Source organism: Homalodisca vitripennis, chromosome 2 (assembly GCF_021130785.1).
Source record: "Homalodisca vitripennis isolate AUS2020 chromosome 2, UT_GWSS_2.1, whole genome shotgun sequence".
NCBI classification, from domain to species: Eukaryota; Metazoa; Arthropoda; class Insecta; order Hemiptera; family Cicadellidae; genus Homalodisca; species Homalodisca vitripennis.
In genome coordinates this window covers 179,654,218-179,668,226 of record NC_060208.1, presented here as the reverse complement: position 1 = coordinate 179,668,226, position 14,009 = coordinate 179,654,218, and the positions used below count along the sequence as shown (strand labels likewise).

The 14,009-nt window shown below is 32.6% G+C and overlaps 1 protein-coding gene and 1 long non-coding RNA gene across 2 annotated transcripts in view; one reads left to right on the top strand and one right to left on the bottom strand.

Annotated features, from left to right (window-relative positions):
- The window catches only part of LOC124355114 (PX domain-containing protein kinase-like protein), a 58,948-nt gene extending 49,834 nt beyond the window's left edge, over positions 1–9,114 (bottom strand). The window contains exon 1 of the mRNA XM_046806070.1: positions 8,658–9,114. Within this exon, the coding sequence (XP_046662026.1) occupies positions 8,658–8,762 (105 nt within the window). The 5' untranslated portion in view covers positions 8,763–9,114. The remainder of the gene's footprint in view (positions 1–8,657) is intronic.
- Positions 9,115–12,136: 3,022 nt separating this feature from the next.
- Positions 12,137–14,009, top strand: part of LOC124355113 — a 123,210-nt gene continuing 121,337 nt past the window's right edge. Inside the window, exon 1 of the long non-coding RNA XR_006921742.1 lies at positions 12,137–12,576. This is a non-coding gene — a long non-coding RNA (uncharacterized LOC124355113). The remainder of the gene's footprint in view (positions 12,577–14,009) is intronic.

Below are 14,009 nucleotides of genomic sequence, written 5' to 3'. Positions count from 1 at the left end.
TTCTTCTTAATGTGTTCTGAGCCCAAAGAAGTCATTGGCTATACACAGTCTAGAATGATACGAGACCCGGTTTTTTATATCGAAATTATCAAACGATATTATACCCATCGATATAATCAACCAATAGTAATTAATTTGAACAATAACTAAATTATCTGCACTAACTGTTTCATTTTATTCTACAATTTATTCACAACTTGTTCTACAAATAGCTTCGTTTAAATAAAAAAAGATAGGCTAGTAAACTTTAGAAAACTATAGAAAACTACAAGACTGGAAAATAGTTCTCGAGTCAGTCTCTGTAGATGAATCATATGAAAATTTTTGCAAGATTCTGACAAATGCTTTGGACATAACCTGCCCTGTCACCAAGTCAAAAAGGAAAAGAACAAAGCAAAAAGTTTCTGCAGACAGAGAGACAGTTCAACTGAAGAACATTTTCCTTAAGGCATTTGACAAATACAACCTGACAGGACGAGAAGAGGACAAGAACGATGCAATGGCAAAAAAGAAAGCATATGATCTGAAACTAAGAACTGTTAAACGACTAGAAGTAGCAAAGGGTATTGCCCTATCAAATGACAAACCAAAAACACTTTGGAAAATCATTAACAATGAAAGGAAGATGGGAGAAAGAAAAATGCTACCAACAACTTTGCATATAGAAGGACAGGAAGTAAATGAACCAGCTGCCGTTGCGAACCATCTAAACGATCACTTTGTCATGATTGCAGATAACACTCTAAAACAAAATGGGCAGATCAACACTACTCTCCCAGTTCCCCAAAACCAACATCACAACATACCAAGCCTTTTCTTGCACCCAACTACAGAACAGGAAGTAATCAGTGTAATTAACACATTCAAAGCAAAACCGTCTGCAGGGGTGGACGGAATATCAGCAAAAATCGTAAAAGCTTGCAAAGAACAAATCCAGCTACCACTAACTGACATTGCTAATAAGTCTTTTGCCCAAGGAAAATTTCCAGAACTACTAAAAGTAGCAAAAGTCTACCCAAAATTTAAGAAAGGTGATGTAACTGATGCAAATAACTACAGGCCCATCTCCCTTATCAGCACATTTTCTAAGGTGATAGAGAAACTTGTCCTAGCCAGATTATTACAACATTTGTATCAACATAACCTGTTAAACAACAAACATCATGGCTTTATGGCAGGAAAGTCAACATCTACAGCCATAGTTGACTTAGTCGAAACTATTATTGACCACTTAGAATCTGACAACATTCCTATGGCAATACTCCTTGACTACTCTAAAGCCTTCGACTGTCTGGACCATAATCAACTTCTGGGAAAGCTTAAGAACCTGGGTATTGAGGGGAAAGCAGCTGACTGGTTTGAGAGCTACCTTCTCAACAGAAAACAAATAGTAGAGATTAAACACATAGATAAAGGAACAATTCAGTCTGTGAAATCAAAAACCCAGACTACAACAAGAGATGTGCTACAAGGTTCTGTACTGGGACCAGTCTTGTTCATCTTATTCACGAATGACTTCTCTTCATGTGTACAAAGCCATTATACACCACTTTTGTATGCTGATGACACGGTGTTACTGCTAGGTAATAAAAATCCAAATATTATAGCAACCACTGCCACCACAGCTTTAAACACAGCAATTAACTATTGTAAACAGAACAGCTTAGTTGTAAACCAATCAAAGACAAAACAATTAATTTTTGGAAACAAAAAACAAACAGTGACAAGATTGCCAGACCTGGAAACTACTGACAGCACCACCTACCTTGGCATCACACTCGACGAACATCTAAATTGGACACCTCATGTGGATAACCTCTGTAGGAAATTAAGCACAGGAATCTACGTCATAAGAAGAATTAAGACCATTAGTGATCTCAACACTGCCAAAATAGCCTACTACTCTCTTTTTGAGACGCATCTTCGATATGGGCTATTGGTCTGGGGAAACTCATCCAAGACAAATGTGCAACGTGTACTTATTCAACAAAAGAGAGCTATAAGGACACTTTGTGATCTATCACCCAGAGAATCCTGTAGGGAAAAGTTCAAGGAGCTCAAAATCCTAACTATAGTGAATTTGTACATACTTGAAACCATAACATATGCTAGAACAAAGACTCTAAACCCACTCAAGACTGGATCACAACTGCACACATACAACACCCGACACGCAACAAACTACTGCCTCCCTGTACACCGCCTGACTAAATATGAAGAGAAGCCAAGCTACATGGGATCCAAGCTTTGGAACCATCTTCCAGCAGCAGTGAAGGGGACAGATGACCAGCACCTGAGACAACGGCTTGGCAACTGGCTAAAAAACATCCATTTTATTCTCTTGATGAGTTTTTTGTTCTTGATTCAAATCATGTTTAATCACTTGACAATGTACATTTTTATGAATTTATTCCACATGTTATATTTGACGCAAAACTGTTCTTGAAGAATATGTTAATAAAGAATATTGTCTATTGTCTATATAAAATAACACTAAAAGATAATTTACTGTCTCTTTCTCAGTGTCAAGATGGTTGTTTTGTTATATTTTCTTTATGATTGAAATGTCATTTTTCCTAACACCCTTAATTTTATCGTTTGATTAATGGTTATGGTACCTTTATTATTTATGATATTAGGCTACATAATTGTTTAAACTATTTCTTTTAATTTGAAACATGTGACTTTAATTTAATATTTTAGATACGTTGTTATCTATTGATAGGTAGTTCTGTTATTCGATATATAAAGTATCGATGATTGTAATAAGCAATATAAAAACCAGATCCGCTTATTGTACTCTGCCCCTTTATTTTAGCACTTTCAAATTGCAACTGTTGCTTGAAGTCTTAATACCTCAACTGACAAAAGGTCCAGTTAACTATTCATGTTCTACACATAATTGCTAAAAGTAACGATTTTTTGAAAAATGTTCTTTTTCCTAATTTTAGGTGATTGTAAATGTTAACAGTCATAACTACAGAATTAGTCAGTCAAAGTTACCAATGAATTTATGATGTTATTCAGCATCAATGTGACTCTTTATGAGTTTATGTTTGGAGGGGTTTAATAGAATATAAAATGGCTACAGTATAATAAGCAGCTATCATGATAATGAAATGAATCCAATATGTAACATTATAGTTATTTACATTACAGCAAACTGTTTTAAATGTATTAAATAACAGTAACTATTACAATTCATTCAAACAGACTAACATCATGTTTGTGGTGTTTGAGTAACGGCCATAAGTAAAATGGCAATGAACATGCATTTAATTGTGTCACAAGCTGTCAGACAGGTGTATCCTTCAAAATAGAGAGTAGTAAGTTTTACACTGCTTTAATTGCTCCTTTAAAGTTAATAAATACACATTGGGTAGTATTTAATTAATCGTTAAAGTATTATTTTTTACATATATAAACATAACTTAACGTTACTATAATTTTAAAATAAATTACCTAATGTGATTCAGTTTGACATCTTGGTTTAACGGGTAGGGTACGACAAGCGGACCCGGTTTTTTATATTGAAATTGGCAAACGATATTACTTAATCATAACCATCGATATAATAAATCGATACTGATTAATTATTTTGAACAATTAACTTAAATAATCTATACCAACAGCTGTGAACACTTTCAAATAATACACGTAATGTAATATTTCAATGTTATATAAGTAACATTTGATTATTAAAAATGGTAGTAAATTTTAGAAAACTACACGACATTGCTTTGAAAGATGATAAGCCATGTTTTTCGTGACTTCAACATGTTGGACTCGTACCGAAAAACCCATTATGTGAAATTTGTGGGAAAGAAACAACTATAACTGTGACAGGAGCAAATATGGTCGTCTTAAGTTTTCCTAATTTTGGTTATAATAATTTGTTTGATCACTGTAAATATTAAATTCATATTTTAACTTAAATCATATGATTGTTATTGAGGACTATAGATACTTTATACCGATTGATAGTCTAGGATTTGAGATTCGAATATTAGGTATCGATGATTACATTCTTCGATATAAAAAATCGGGTCCGCTTATCGTACCCTACCCGGTTTAACTTTTTTCTGTAGATTAGGTAATAAAAAATATCGATGATTCAATAGCTGTGCTGGCTACTTATTGTACTGCAGCACTACATTGTGTTTTTTTTTTATTGTTCACTAGTTTAGATAAATAGAAATATCGATTCAATTTTAATGTCGGTGAATTATTCAGTAGCTGATCAAGTAATTGGTCTTTCATTTTAGTAAAAAGAACAATAAATGGGAATATAGCCTATTGTTGTATTCATATTAAAGACAGTAACACAATGGATTATCTACATTTCAACAGCTGCCATCCTGTACATGTCAAAAAATCAGTACCAAAGGGTTTATCAGTTAGGGCCAAAAAATTATGTACTGATAGTGCAGATTTTCAAAATTATTTAGAAAAACTTGGAAATGCATTTGTCAAAAGAAAATATCCTTCAAAATTTATAAATAATCAAATTAAACACTCTAATGTTCACAAAATCCAAAATAATGATGATGTAAAATTTATAACAAAATATTTTCCTGGTTTATATAAAACAAACAATATTCTAAGAACGGCACACAAAATTCTTGAATCTTCACCAATTACTAAAAACTTATTTTCAAAACCACCCAGGCTAGTGTTTCATAGAAATACTAACCTGAAAAATCTTCTGGTACGGCCCAAATTGCCACCTACTGACATTCAAAATTCAGAAAAGAAGAAAAGTTTTAAGTGTCAACCAAAGATAAACGATGTAATACTTGCAAAATTATGAAATCGTCCAATTCTTTTACCAGCAGTAAAACAAAGAAAACTTACCCTATTAGAGGAGAAATTAATTGCAAAAGTAAAAATGTAATTTATCAATTAACATGTAAAAATTGTGCAATGGATTATGTTGGATTGACAACCAATCCATTGCACATAAGAATGAATAATCATCGTTGTTCGTCTAAAAAACAGGATGAAAAATTGGTTTCACAACACGCATTAGGCCACCAACAAAATTTTGAACAATGTTATTCATTAAAAGGTATTTGCAAAGTACCAGAAGATGGAAACAAAATTTACTTAGAAAATTTAGAACAGGCACATCAGTTAATATTAAAATCAAAAGTACCCTTTGGTCTGAATAAAAGATGAAATGATCAATTGTTTTTGTTATTATTATTTTTTCTAAATTATTTTTCTAAATTCTTTCTCTGTTCATGATATTTCTCTTTGGTGTTAATCACATGTTCAAAAATTCCTGTTTATTTATGCAAATGTTTATTTATTTATTTGTGTAAATTTTGTTGCTGTGTTATTTTTGTGTTATACCTTTTTGAAAACGGCAAAGCCGAAATATTAAAGGAAATTTAAACTAAGAAGTCTAATTTGTTATAATAGAGCAATTCTGCATCATACAACCAAAGTGAATATGTATATATATATATATATATATATATATATATATATATATATATATATATATATATAGGCTATATATATACAGTGCTGGCCAAATTATTAGACTAAAGCACATTTTTGTGTTTTTTCTTCTCAATTTTTACTAAAAAATTTTTTAATTTCATGTTGGTATATTTTATAGTATATACCCTCATTCGTGTGTTACTTTAGAATAGTATTAGCAGAAAATTTGGTAATTTGGTACTTTGGGATTATACCGACCACACCCAGACATGAATCGTTATTTCACATTTCGTTTCTACTGATTACTAGATTAGCGTAGAACAATATTTCGTCAATATAAAACAGGAATTGTCTTATCGCAAACCCCTCCCCATCCTCAGACAGAGGTCAAAGTCGAGCGTCTAGTAGATAACGTGATTGCAGAGTCTCGCCGCCCGTTCAGCTGGTGCATCGCTTTGTTGTACTTCCGTGTTTTACCTCTACATTTCTCCAAACACAAAAATTCAACAAAAACAAACATTTACCAAACTAAACTCTTTATTTAAAAAACACTCAAAACTTGTTTTTATTCTTGATCACATTCCGCCACCCAAAATGCGAGTGCCTCCGGCCATCAGCGCGGGCTTCGGCAGCACCTTCGGTGCTGCCCCGCGCTGATGTCGACGAAAGAAAAACATCCCTCGAGATAGTACCTATCAGTAAAATATCAAATTCTAGAGGGGCTAATCAGAAATATAAATTGAATTGTAATGGAAAGGTAATTATGTACCGTGCAAATCACGTGATGCCGCGCGGCCTGCCGTAATCAGGATTCTCGAGAAAGATAAGATAACAGCGACAACAATACCGATCACAATACCTGGAAATGCTTGTAAGTTTGTAATTTTGTAATTGAAGAGTTGTTTTTTCGTTCTATCATGTTTGTTTCTATAAATTTCTATTTTTGTGTTCTTCATACTGGTGTGGTCGGTATAATCCCAAAGTACCGGTAATTTTATGTTGGCGGGTGGCAACACTGCCTGTTTTGTTTATCATCTGCCTTTACAAATCTACCAGCTCCATAAGCACAATCAGGTTACAGTTAATTTTTCATGTGGTTAACATGTTTTAGGTTCAGTAGATCTTTCTATTAGTGTGTTATGTTATTATTAAAGTAAGTTTAAGGTCATTTGTGAGTGTATGAAACCACTCTTTTACTTCCTTATTGGCTATTTATAAAATTATCAGGAAATGGGTAAAAAGAGGACCTTTCATCAAGGAAATGTGCTGTGGCCAAGCTTCTTTTGGAAGAACAACATTACACACAAACTGAAATAGCACAAGACTAAAAATTTCACAGAAGTCAGTTAGTAGGATCAAGAAAACACTTGATATCAATAGTATTTATAAATCCAGCCGTATCGGAATATGTGGCCGGAAGAAAGCGTTAAGTCTAAGGATGGCCAGAAAGTTGAAAAACATGACACTAGTCAATAGAAAAATGACCAGCAAGGTTCTTAGTGACCAGTTAAGAGATTATGGCACAAATGTTTCGCCCAGGACCATCAGAAGAACCTTGAATGGACAAGGTCTTCGCGCATGCAGGCCTACAAAAAAACCAAAAATAACACCAGCAATGGCTAAGAAGAGATTGGAATGGGTCAAAGGGATTCAGTTCTCTACTGAATCCTGAGGGTACTGTACCTTGTTCCAATCATCAGTGAACTGAATGCCTTTGGCCCATTCCAATCTCTTCTTAGCCATTGCTGGTGTTATTTTTGGTTTTTTTGTAGGCCTGCATGCGCGAAGACCTTGTCCATTCAAGGTTCTTCTGATGGTCCTGGGCGAAACATTTGTGCCATAATCTCTTAACTGGTCACTAAGAACCTTGCTGGTCATTTTTCTATTGACTAGTGTCATGTTTTTCAACTTTTTGGCCATCCTTGGACTTAACGCTTTCTTCCGGCCACATTTTCCCATACAGCTGGATTTATAAATACCACTGATATCAAGTGTTTTCTTGATCCTACTAACTGACTTCTGTGGAATATTTAGTCTGTGTGCTATTTCAGTTTGTGTGTAATGTTGTTCTACCAAAAGAACCTTGGCCACAGCACATTTCCTTGGTGAAAGGTCCGCCTTTTTACCAATTTCCTGATAATTTTATAAATAGCCAATAAGGAAGTATAAAAGTGGTTTCATATGCTCACAAATGACCTTAAACTTACTTTAATAATAACAGAACACACTAATAGAAAGATCTACTGAACCTAAAACATGTTAACCACATGAAAAATTAACTGTAACCTGATTTTGGTTATGGAGCTGGTAGATTTGTAAAGACAGATGATAAGCAAAACAGGCCGTGTTGCCACCCGCCAACATAAAATTACCAAATTTTCTGCTCATACTATTCTAAAGTAACACACGAATGAGGGTATATGCTTTAACATATACCAACAAGAAATAAAAAATTTATTTAGTACAAAATTGAGAAGAAAAAACGAAAAAATGTGCTTTAGTCTAATAATTTGGCCAGCACTGTATATATACAATGAGATGTTGAAAGACAAGTTTTTTCCCGTGTGGAAAATACTGAAGTGGAAAACGAGCTTGTTTTGGAACAAAATTACACTCCATCTCATTACAGTAAGTTAACTGTGTGTGTACATGTAGCTCTTGATGCTCGCTTTTTAAGAAAGTTAAAGGTAGGACTGACTAAATCTTTTGGCTATCAAATCCAGACTTAACCTCACTTAACTTTTCTTTTGGGCCACATAAAAGTGTGAGCTTAAAATATACGTGAAGCCAAAAAATTTGTATAGAGAAGAATTGTCATAGTGGTTACACCTGCTATGTTGCTAAATACTACGAGAGAAGTGGAATATCATCTCAATGTGAGGAGGACAACAAAGTTCCCACGTTAAAGTTTACTAGTATTAGAAAATACTTTAAGTTAATCTCTTTCATCGTATGTACTCATTAATGTAGTTTTACATTCATTTCATTGTTAAATTTATATATGAGTTCAGATGCAAATACCCTGTATTGTAATCATCAATAATAGTAGCGATATTCATTTAAATTCATCCATATAAGTAATTAGGTATAAGATAACCTATTAAATATAATTCACGAATAGAATTACCTAAGAAGAATATATAATATTTAAACTAGACAAACTTGCAGCCAATCTGCCATAAACAAATACAATATATTATATAACTTACAATATGTCCATGTATGTTCTGCACATTTAAAAAAGTGCAGTGAAGAGGAATAGTGTCATCCAAATATATTTTTCTTTTCCTAAATTCTTTTTCAAACACTGCCATTGATAACTAAACCTTCTTCCTTGGAAAGACATCACAGGGGAATGTCTTTTTTAGTCCTTTTAAAACAATAATTATTCTGACTCCGACTAATTTTGAAATAATTATTAACAGAAAAACACGATACTGTCGATTTCGTTGAACACTACATTAACGAACTGATCTGTCACTTTTCAAAATGTATTAAACAGATTGTACGCAACATTTTGACGATTCACTTCACTGATACGAAAACGGAAGACAATCCACTTCCTATTCAGTACTTACTAAACCTTTGATTCCTTGTCCGTCCAGTGCCAGTAGCAAGTCGACACTTCACTTGACAGTGTTTATTCCATTACTTCAATCAACTGATTTGAGTGACGTCACACTATATCTTTGTTTTCCAATGTAAATATAGTTAACAACGCATTGGTCGGTCATTATAACATTTTTGAATCGAACGTTATAAGTTATACTTTTACTAACATTATATGGCAATACTTCTTACTAGAGGACACAACACTTTCATACGACGTTATAAATTATAAGCATTCTCAAATCTTATTTTGTAAGGCTAAATTATAACAATTATCAAGGTAGATTACCACAAAATATTACAGGTTAGAAAGAACTCTTCAGATCACGGGAATTTATTCCATGGAGGATGGTTTTTCCAAGAGTAGCTGTCTCATGTCCTGTCTCTAACCCACCGTGAAGCTAGCGTTACTTTGTCGTCCAGACCGTAAAGTTATCGTCCCTTTGTATTCTGTGCGTAAATGTAGCAGTTCTCATTTTGAAGGGGCTTCCATAATTCAATAACTAGATCAAAATATATAAAACTAATTATTACAAATCTACACAGTTTGTCTTATTGAAAATGTACACAAAGAATTACTGTTGTAATTGAACAGTTGGGATTATTTTGTTCAGTTGTATAATGAACAAAATTCCAAATTATAGGCGTCAACCGTCAGAGGACCTATAGTCTAAATTAAATGCACGTTAACAAAGAAAATTCTTATAAATATCTGTGGGGATTTTTGATAGCAAGCTAACATGGACCGCGCGTACAGAGCATCTTAATAACAAAATTAAGGAAAAGGATATTTTCATTCGACTAACTTAGCCAAATTTTAAGAATCTCTGAGTGAAGAATAGAATATTTTGTGAGTATGTGCAGTCAGTCTTAGGGAACGGAATCATCGCGTATGGTGGTGCGTACAACCACCTGAAGAATCTATAATCAAGGGTATAATACAAAACTGCAGCCTTTGGTTGTAACACCAAAAGCTACTACTAAAAGTACAACGATCTTAACGTTTATAATAGTAGATAATTGTAAAATTGTATGTCAGAAACCTGATGACCTTCGAAAACAATCAGATGAACTTCTCGACCAAGTGACACATAAATATCTCACGAGAAGTGCAGTTAACGTGGGGATTCGTTTTCCAAGACTTCATAAAACCTATTCCACTACCAATCCTTTCTTATTTGCGTATAACTTATACAGAAAAATATACCTGAGCCACTTCGAAAATTTGACGAGTACATACTGTTTAATTTCAGGGTAATAGTAAATGATTGGTTGCTGAGTATAGGAAGGGTGAATACAGAGAGATTCGCAGTATAGATTGCAATAACGTGGGTAGTTGATCCACCGCGTGGATGTCCTGTGTGTAGGTATGAGTGAAGCAGGTGTGCGTATGTGTATGTATGTTGTGTGGTAGTGCGTGTGTTTGTTAGTAAGCACTCTAAGAGAGACTGACTGTAGGGTTCGACAATTAAAGGTTTTACCTATTTATCTAAACTTATATATCCAGGGCATTTATGACGTATCTGAATGTTGAGTTTAGACAATATTCAAATTGAATCAACACTTTGTACCATAGTTACGTTATGTGTATGTATATATATATATATATATATATATATATATATATATATATATATATATATATATATATATATATATATATATATATATATATATATATATATATAATACCAAAGTATCTGCTCCGGTAAGTTTCCTGGCGCTTTCAAAGTGCCTATCTTTGTCCGTATCTATAATATATCGTTCCCTCTTTATTATGAAGAAGAATATTTATATTGCCTTAAATTAAAACAAAACCAGATGTGTACTTCTATTTCTTGACATTGAGAAAGCATTTGATTAAGTCGACCTGTGAAAATGGTATATATGCATTGCATATATTTTGTAGATTGTATGTTATAATATAGCTTACAGAGCATCTGTGTACACAATGTTATTGGTAACACGTGTTTGGATTTGTCTCAGGCGTGATTTTAATCCTCTCATGAATTTAAATTTAAACCCTTACTGAGTGTTTAGTCACCCTCGCACAATGAGACGGTATAAATTTAGTTGTAGAAATATTTAATGTCAACATTTTTTGATCAAACTGTCTTTTTGAGATGGAAAGATCTCTAGTTGCCTTTTCCCTTATTTTATTCCAATCCTTATCTTCAAAGAAAATTCTTTTATCATCATCAAAAAGGTACAACTTTCCTGATATTATATTAATATTTAGTAAATTATTCAGATAAATAAATAAATAAAACAGTAAAAACCATAGTGTATATTTGCACTACACTAAAAAGTACAGATTCTTGCTTATGTTGACACCATTGAAGGTAACGTATTGTTTACGATTGGCCAAGTACGATTCAAACCACCTTAAGTTATTCTAAATCCAATAAATTTCAATTCTTGTAACCATTTTCACAGGTAGACGTAATCAAATGCTTTCTCAATATCAATAAATAGAAGTACACATCTGGTTTTGTTTTAATTTAAGGCAATATAAATATTCTTCTTCATAATAAAGAGGGAACGATATATTATAGATATGGACAAAGATAGGCACTTTGAAAGCGCCAGGAAACTTACCAGAGCAGATACTTTCGTTATGATGAGCAACTGTTTACCTAAAATAAACACCAAAAAGTGTTCCTTAAAGAATTATGTTGATATACAGTCATACACAGGAGCTGAACCACGACGCAGTTGGCCAACTTATTGCAATAACTCGTCTTCAGTGACTGTCCGTAAGTTGAATTAACAGTTAAAATTATGGTTTACGTCATCAATAACAGGTGTATCACTCGAGTCAGTAGCATTTATCAAGTTCTGTCCTAAGTTTGCAGAATATTCTTTAAACTCGTCAATCACCTTCATTCTCAAATCACCATGAGTTGTCCAATTTTAGTTTCCAATAAATTGTTCAAGTAGAAACGCTTATTTTTGCTTGCTTCCCTGGCAGCATGTTAATTGTTTATCAAAACAGTTTTGGATTTTATTTTGAATCATTCATTTTATTTTATTGTATCTGTAATTTACCATTTTTATTACCCTGTTAAGTATGTTTCTATATATTCCATAAATTTTGGTAAGCCTAATGTTCATCAAACGATTGTTCTTAGAAGTAGCCAAACATGTGTGATAGCGATAACAGTAAACAATCTATTCTTTTGATTATTCATTTTTCAAACCAAAGCAAGTAATACCTGCGTGAGATATACTTTTGATACTAATTCAAATCATCTATGTTAGTCGTCACTAGAAAAGTATAATTGTAGTAGTTTTTAAATTGTAAAGAAAGTTTAAATATGTATTAAGTCAATCGTGATTAATACGATAAAACTCTTCTTCTTGTTTATTGCCTCCACTAAATGTATCATAAGAGCTAGACGAACTGCTAAAGAAAGCAAGAGGAAAATCGGAAGCAGCTAAAAGAAGGTTTCATGTGTTGGAAGCTCTTGATGAAGAAGCTGGACCATCATACTCATGGAGTCTATTAAATAACAGTTTGTAAGTTTTAATTCACCATTTCTAAACATTAGCACATTTTAATACATATTTTCCTGTATCTCAGAAACTATTTGAGATATTGATCCAAAATTTATACCAACGTTGTCCTACATATGAAGGAAATGGAGAGTAGGTTTTTGATGGATTACATTAAAATTAAAAACAAATTTAATGTAAAACTTTAACAAAACAATTTAGACGCAGAAGGTATTTTTACTCATTTAACTTTCCTTTTTGCCCCTTACTCCGTAATTTCAAAATAGTAAGTTTAGCATATATGAAAAATTTCACCACTTACAGTTTCTTAAATACAGGTACATAAAAAGTGCTAAACTAACATGCGGAAGACAGGACTGTAATGACACCCCTAACGGGACAGCCCTATTTTTACAGCCTTTGTAATGAAAACTGTATACACGATAATAATACTCGCTATAAAAATAATTTTCAATATTATTATTTGAAAGTAGTGGAAAGACGTCATCCTACATGGGGAAAATATTTCAATAAATTATTTTTACGGTTTTAGCAATCAATATTCAAGTGTATTCAGAGTTTACTTTAAGGAGCTGTTACTTAAAAGGTACTATAATGTAAGTAAGTATTTAAGTGAAGTTTTTTTTTTTAATTTTAAGTATAGGCCTACTGCATGTTTTGTTTGAGTGTTGATTTTTATATTTTAACTAGATCTATAAGTTTTGTTGTTTTTCTAACATAATTGCTTTCCCATAATAAGTCAATTAATACCCTATTTTATTGCATATGTTTTATTGTTGTATTTTGTATTATTTGTTATATTGTATGTTTGGAAGTGTTATTTAATCTACAAGATTAGTGCAGCCTATTACAGACAATGTAATTTGTTGTATAGCTGTGCTATTATGTGAAACGTTTGCGACGGTAAAAATGTATTTATTTAAAAACGAGTATTGCAGCATACTATGAACAGGAGATTTGGAATTTGAACTATTTTATGTAGTTTTAACAAAAACAAATAGGAGTTCCAATTATTCTGTAATGATACCAAAATACCTCCAAGAGAAAACCAACCAATAGTAATACAGATAATGTTTAGGAGGATCAAAGAAAACAGTCATAACACTTATCGCTTTATTATAAGTTAATACAACCAAATTAAAGAAGTTAAATAAATATATAATAATTACAAAGCATTCCAACAGAACAAAAACCATTTGTTTTATAACATAGTAACTGAAATAAGAAAGGCGGTACAGTATATTCCTAGAAGCTTTATGGTTATTAGTAAACAGTTGATACTAATACAATTTAATACCATGCATTAAAAATATTAGGTTTCAATTTCTCATAGACATTTACTGCCTTTCGTGCGGTACTGATAGGCGTGCGATTGACCTCGCAGGACTATCAGTTAGGAAGTTTATTTAAAAGGGCAACTTATTAACAAATGAAGA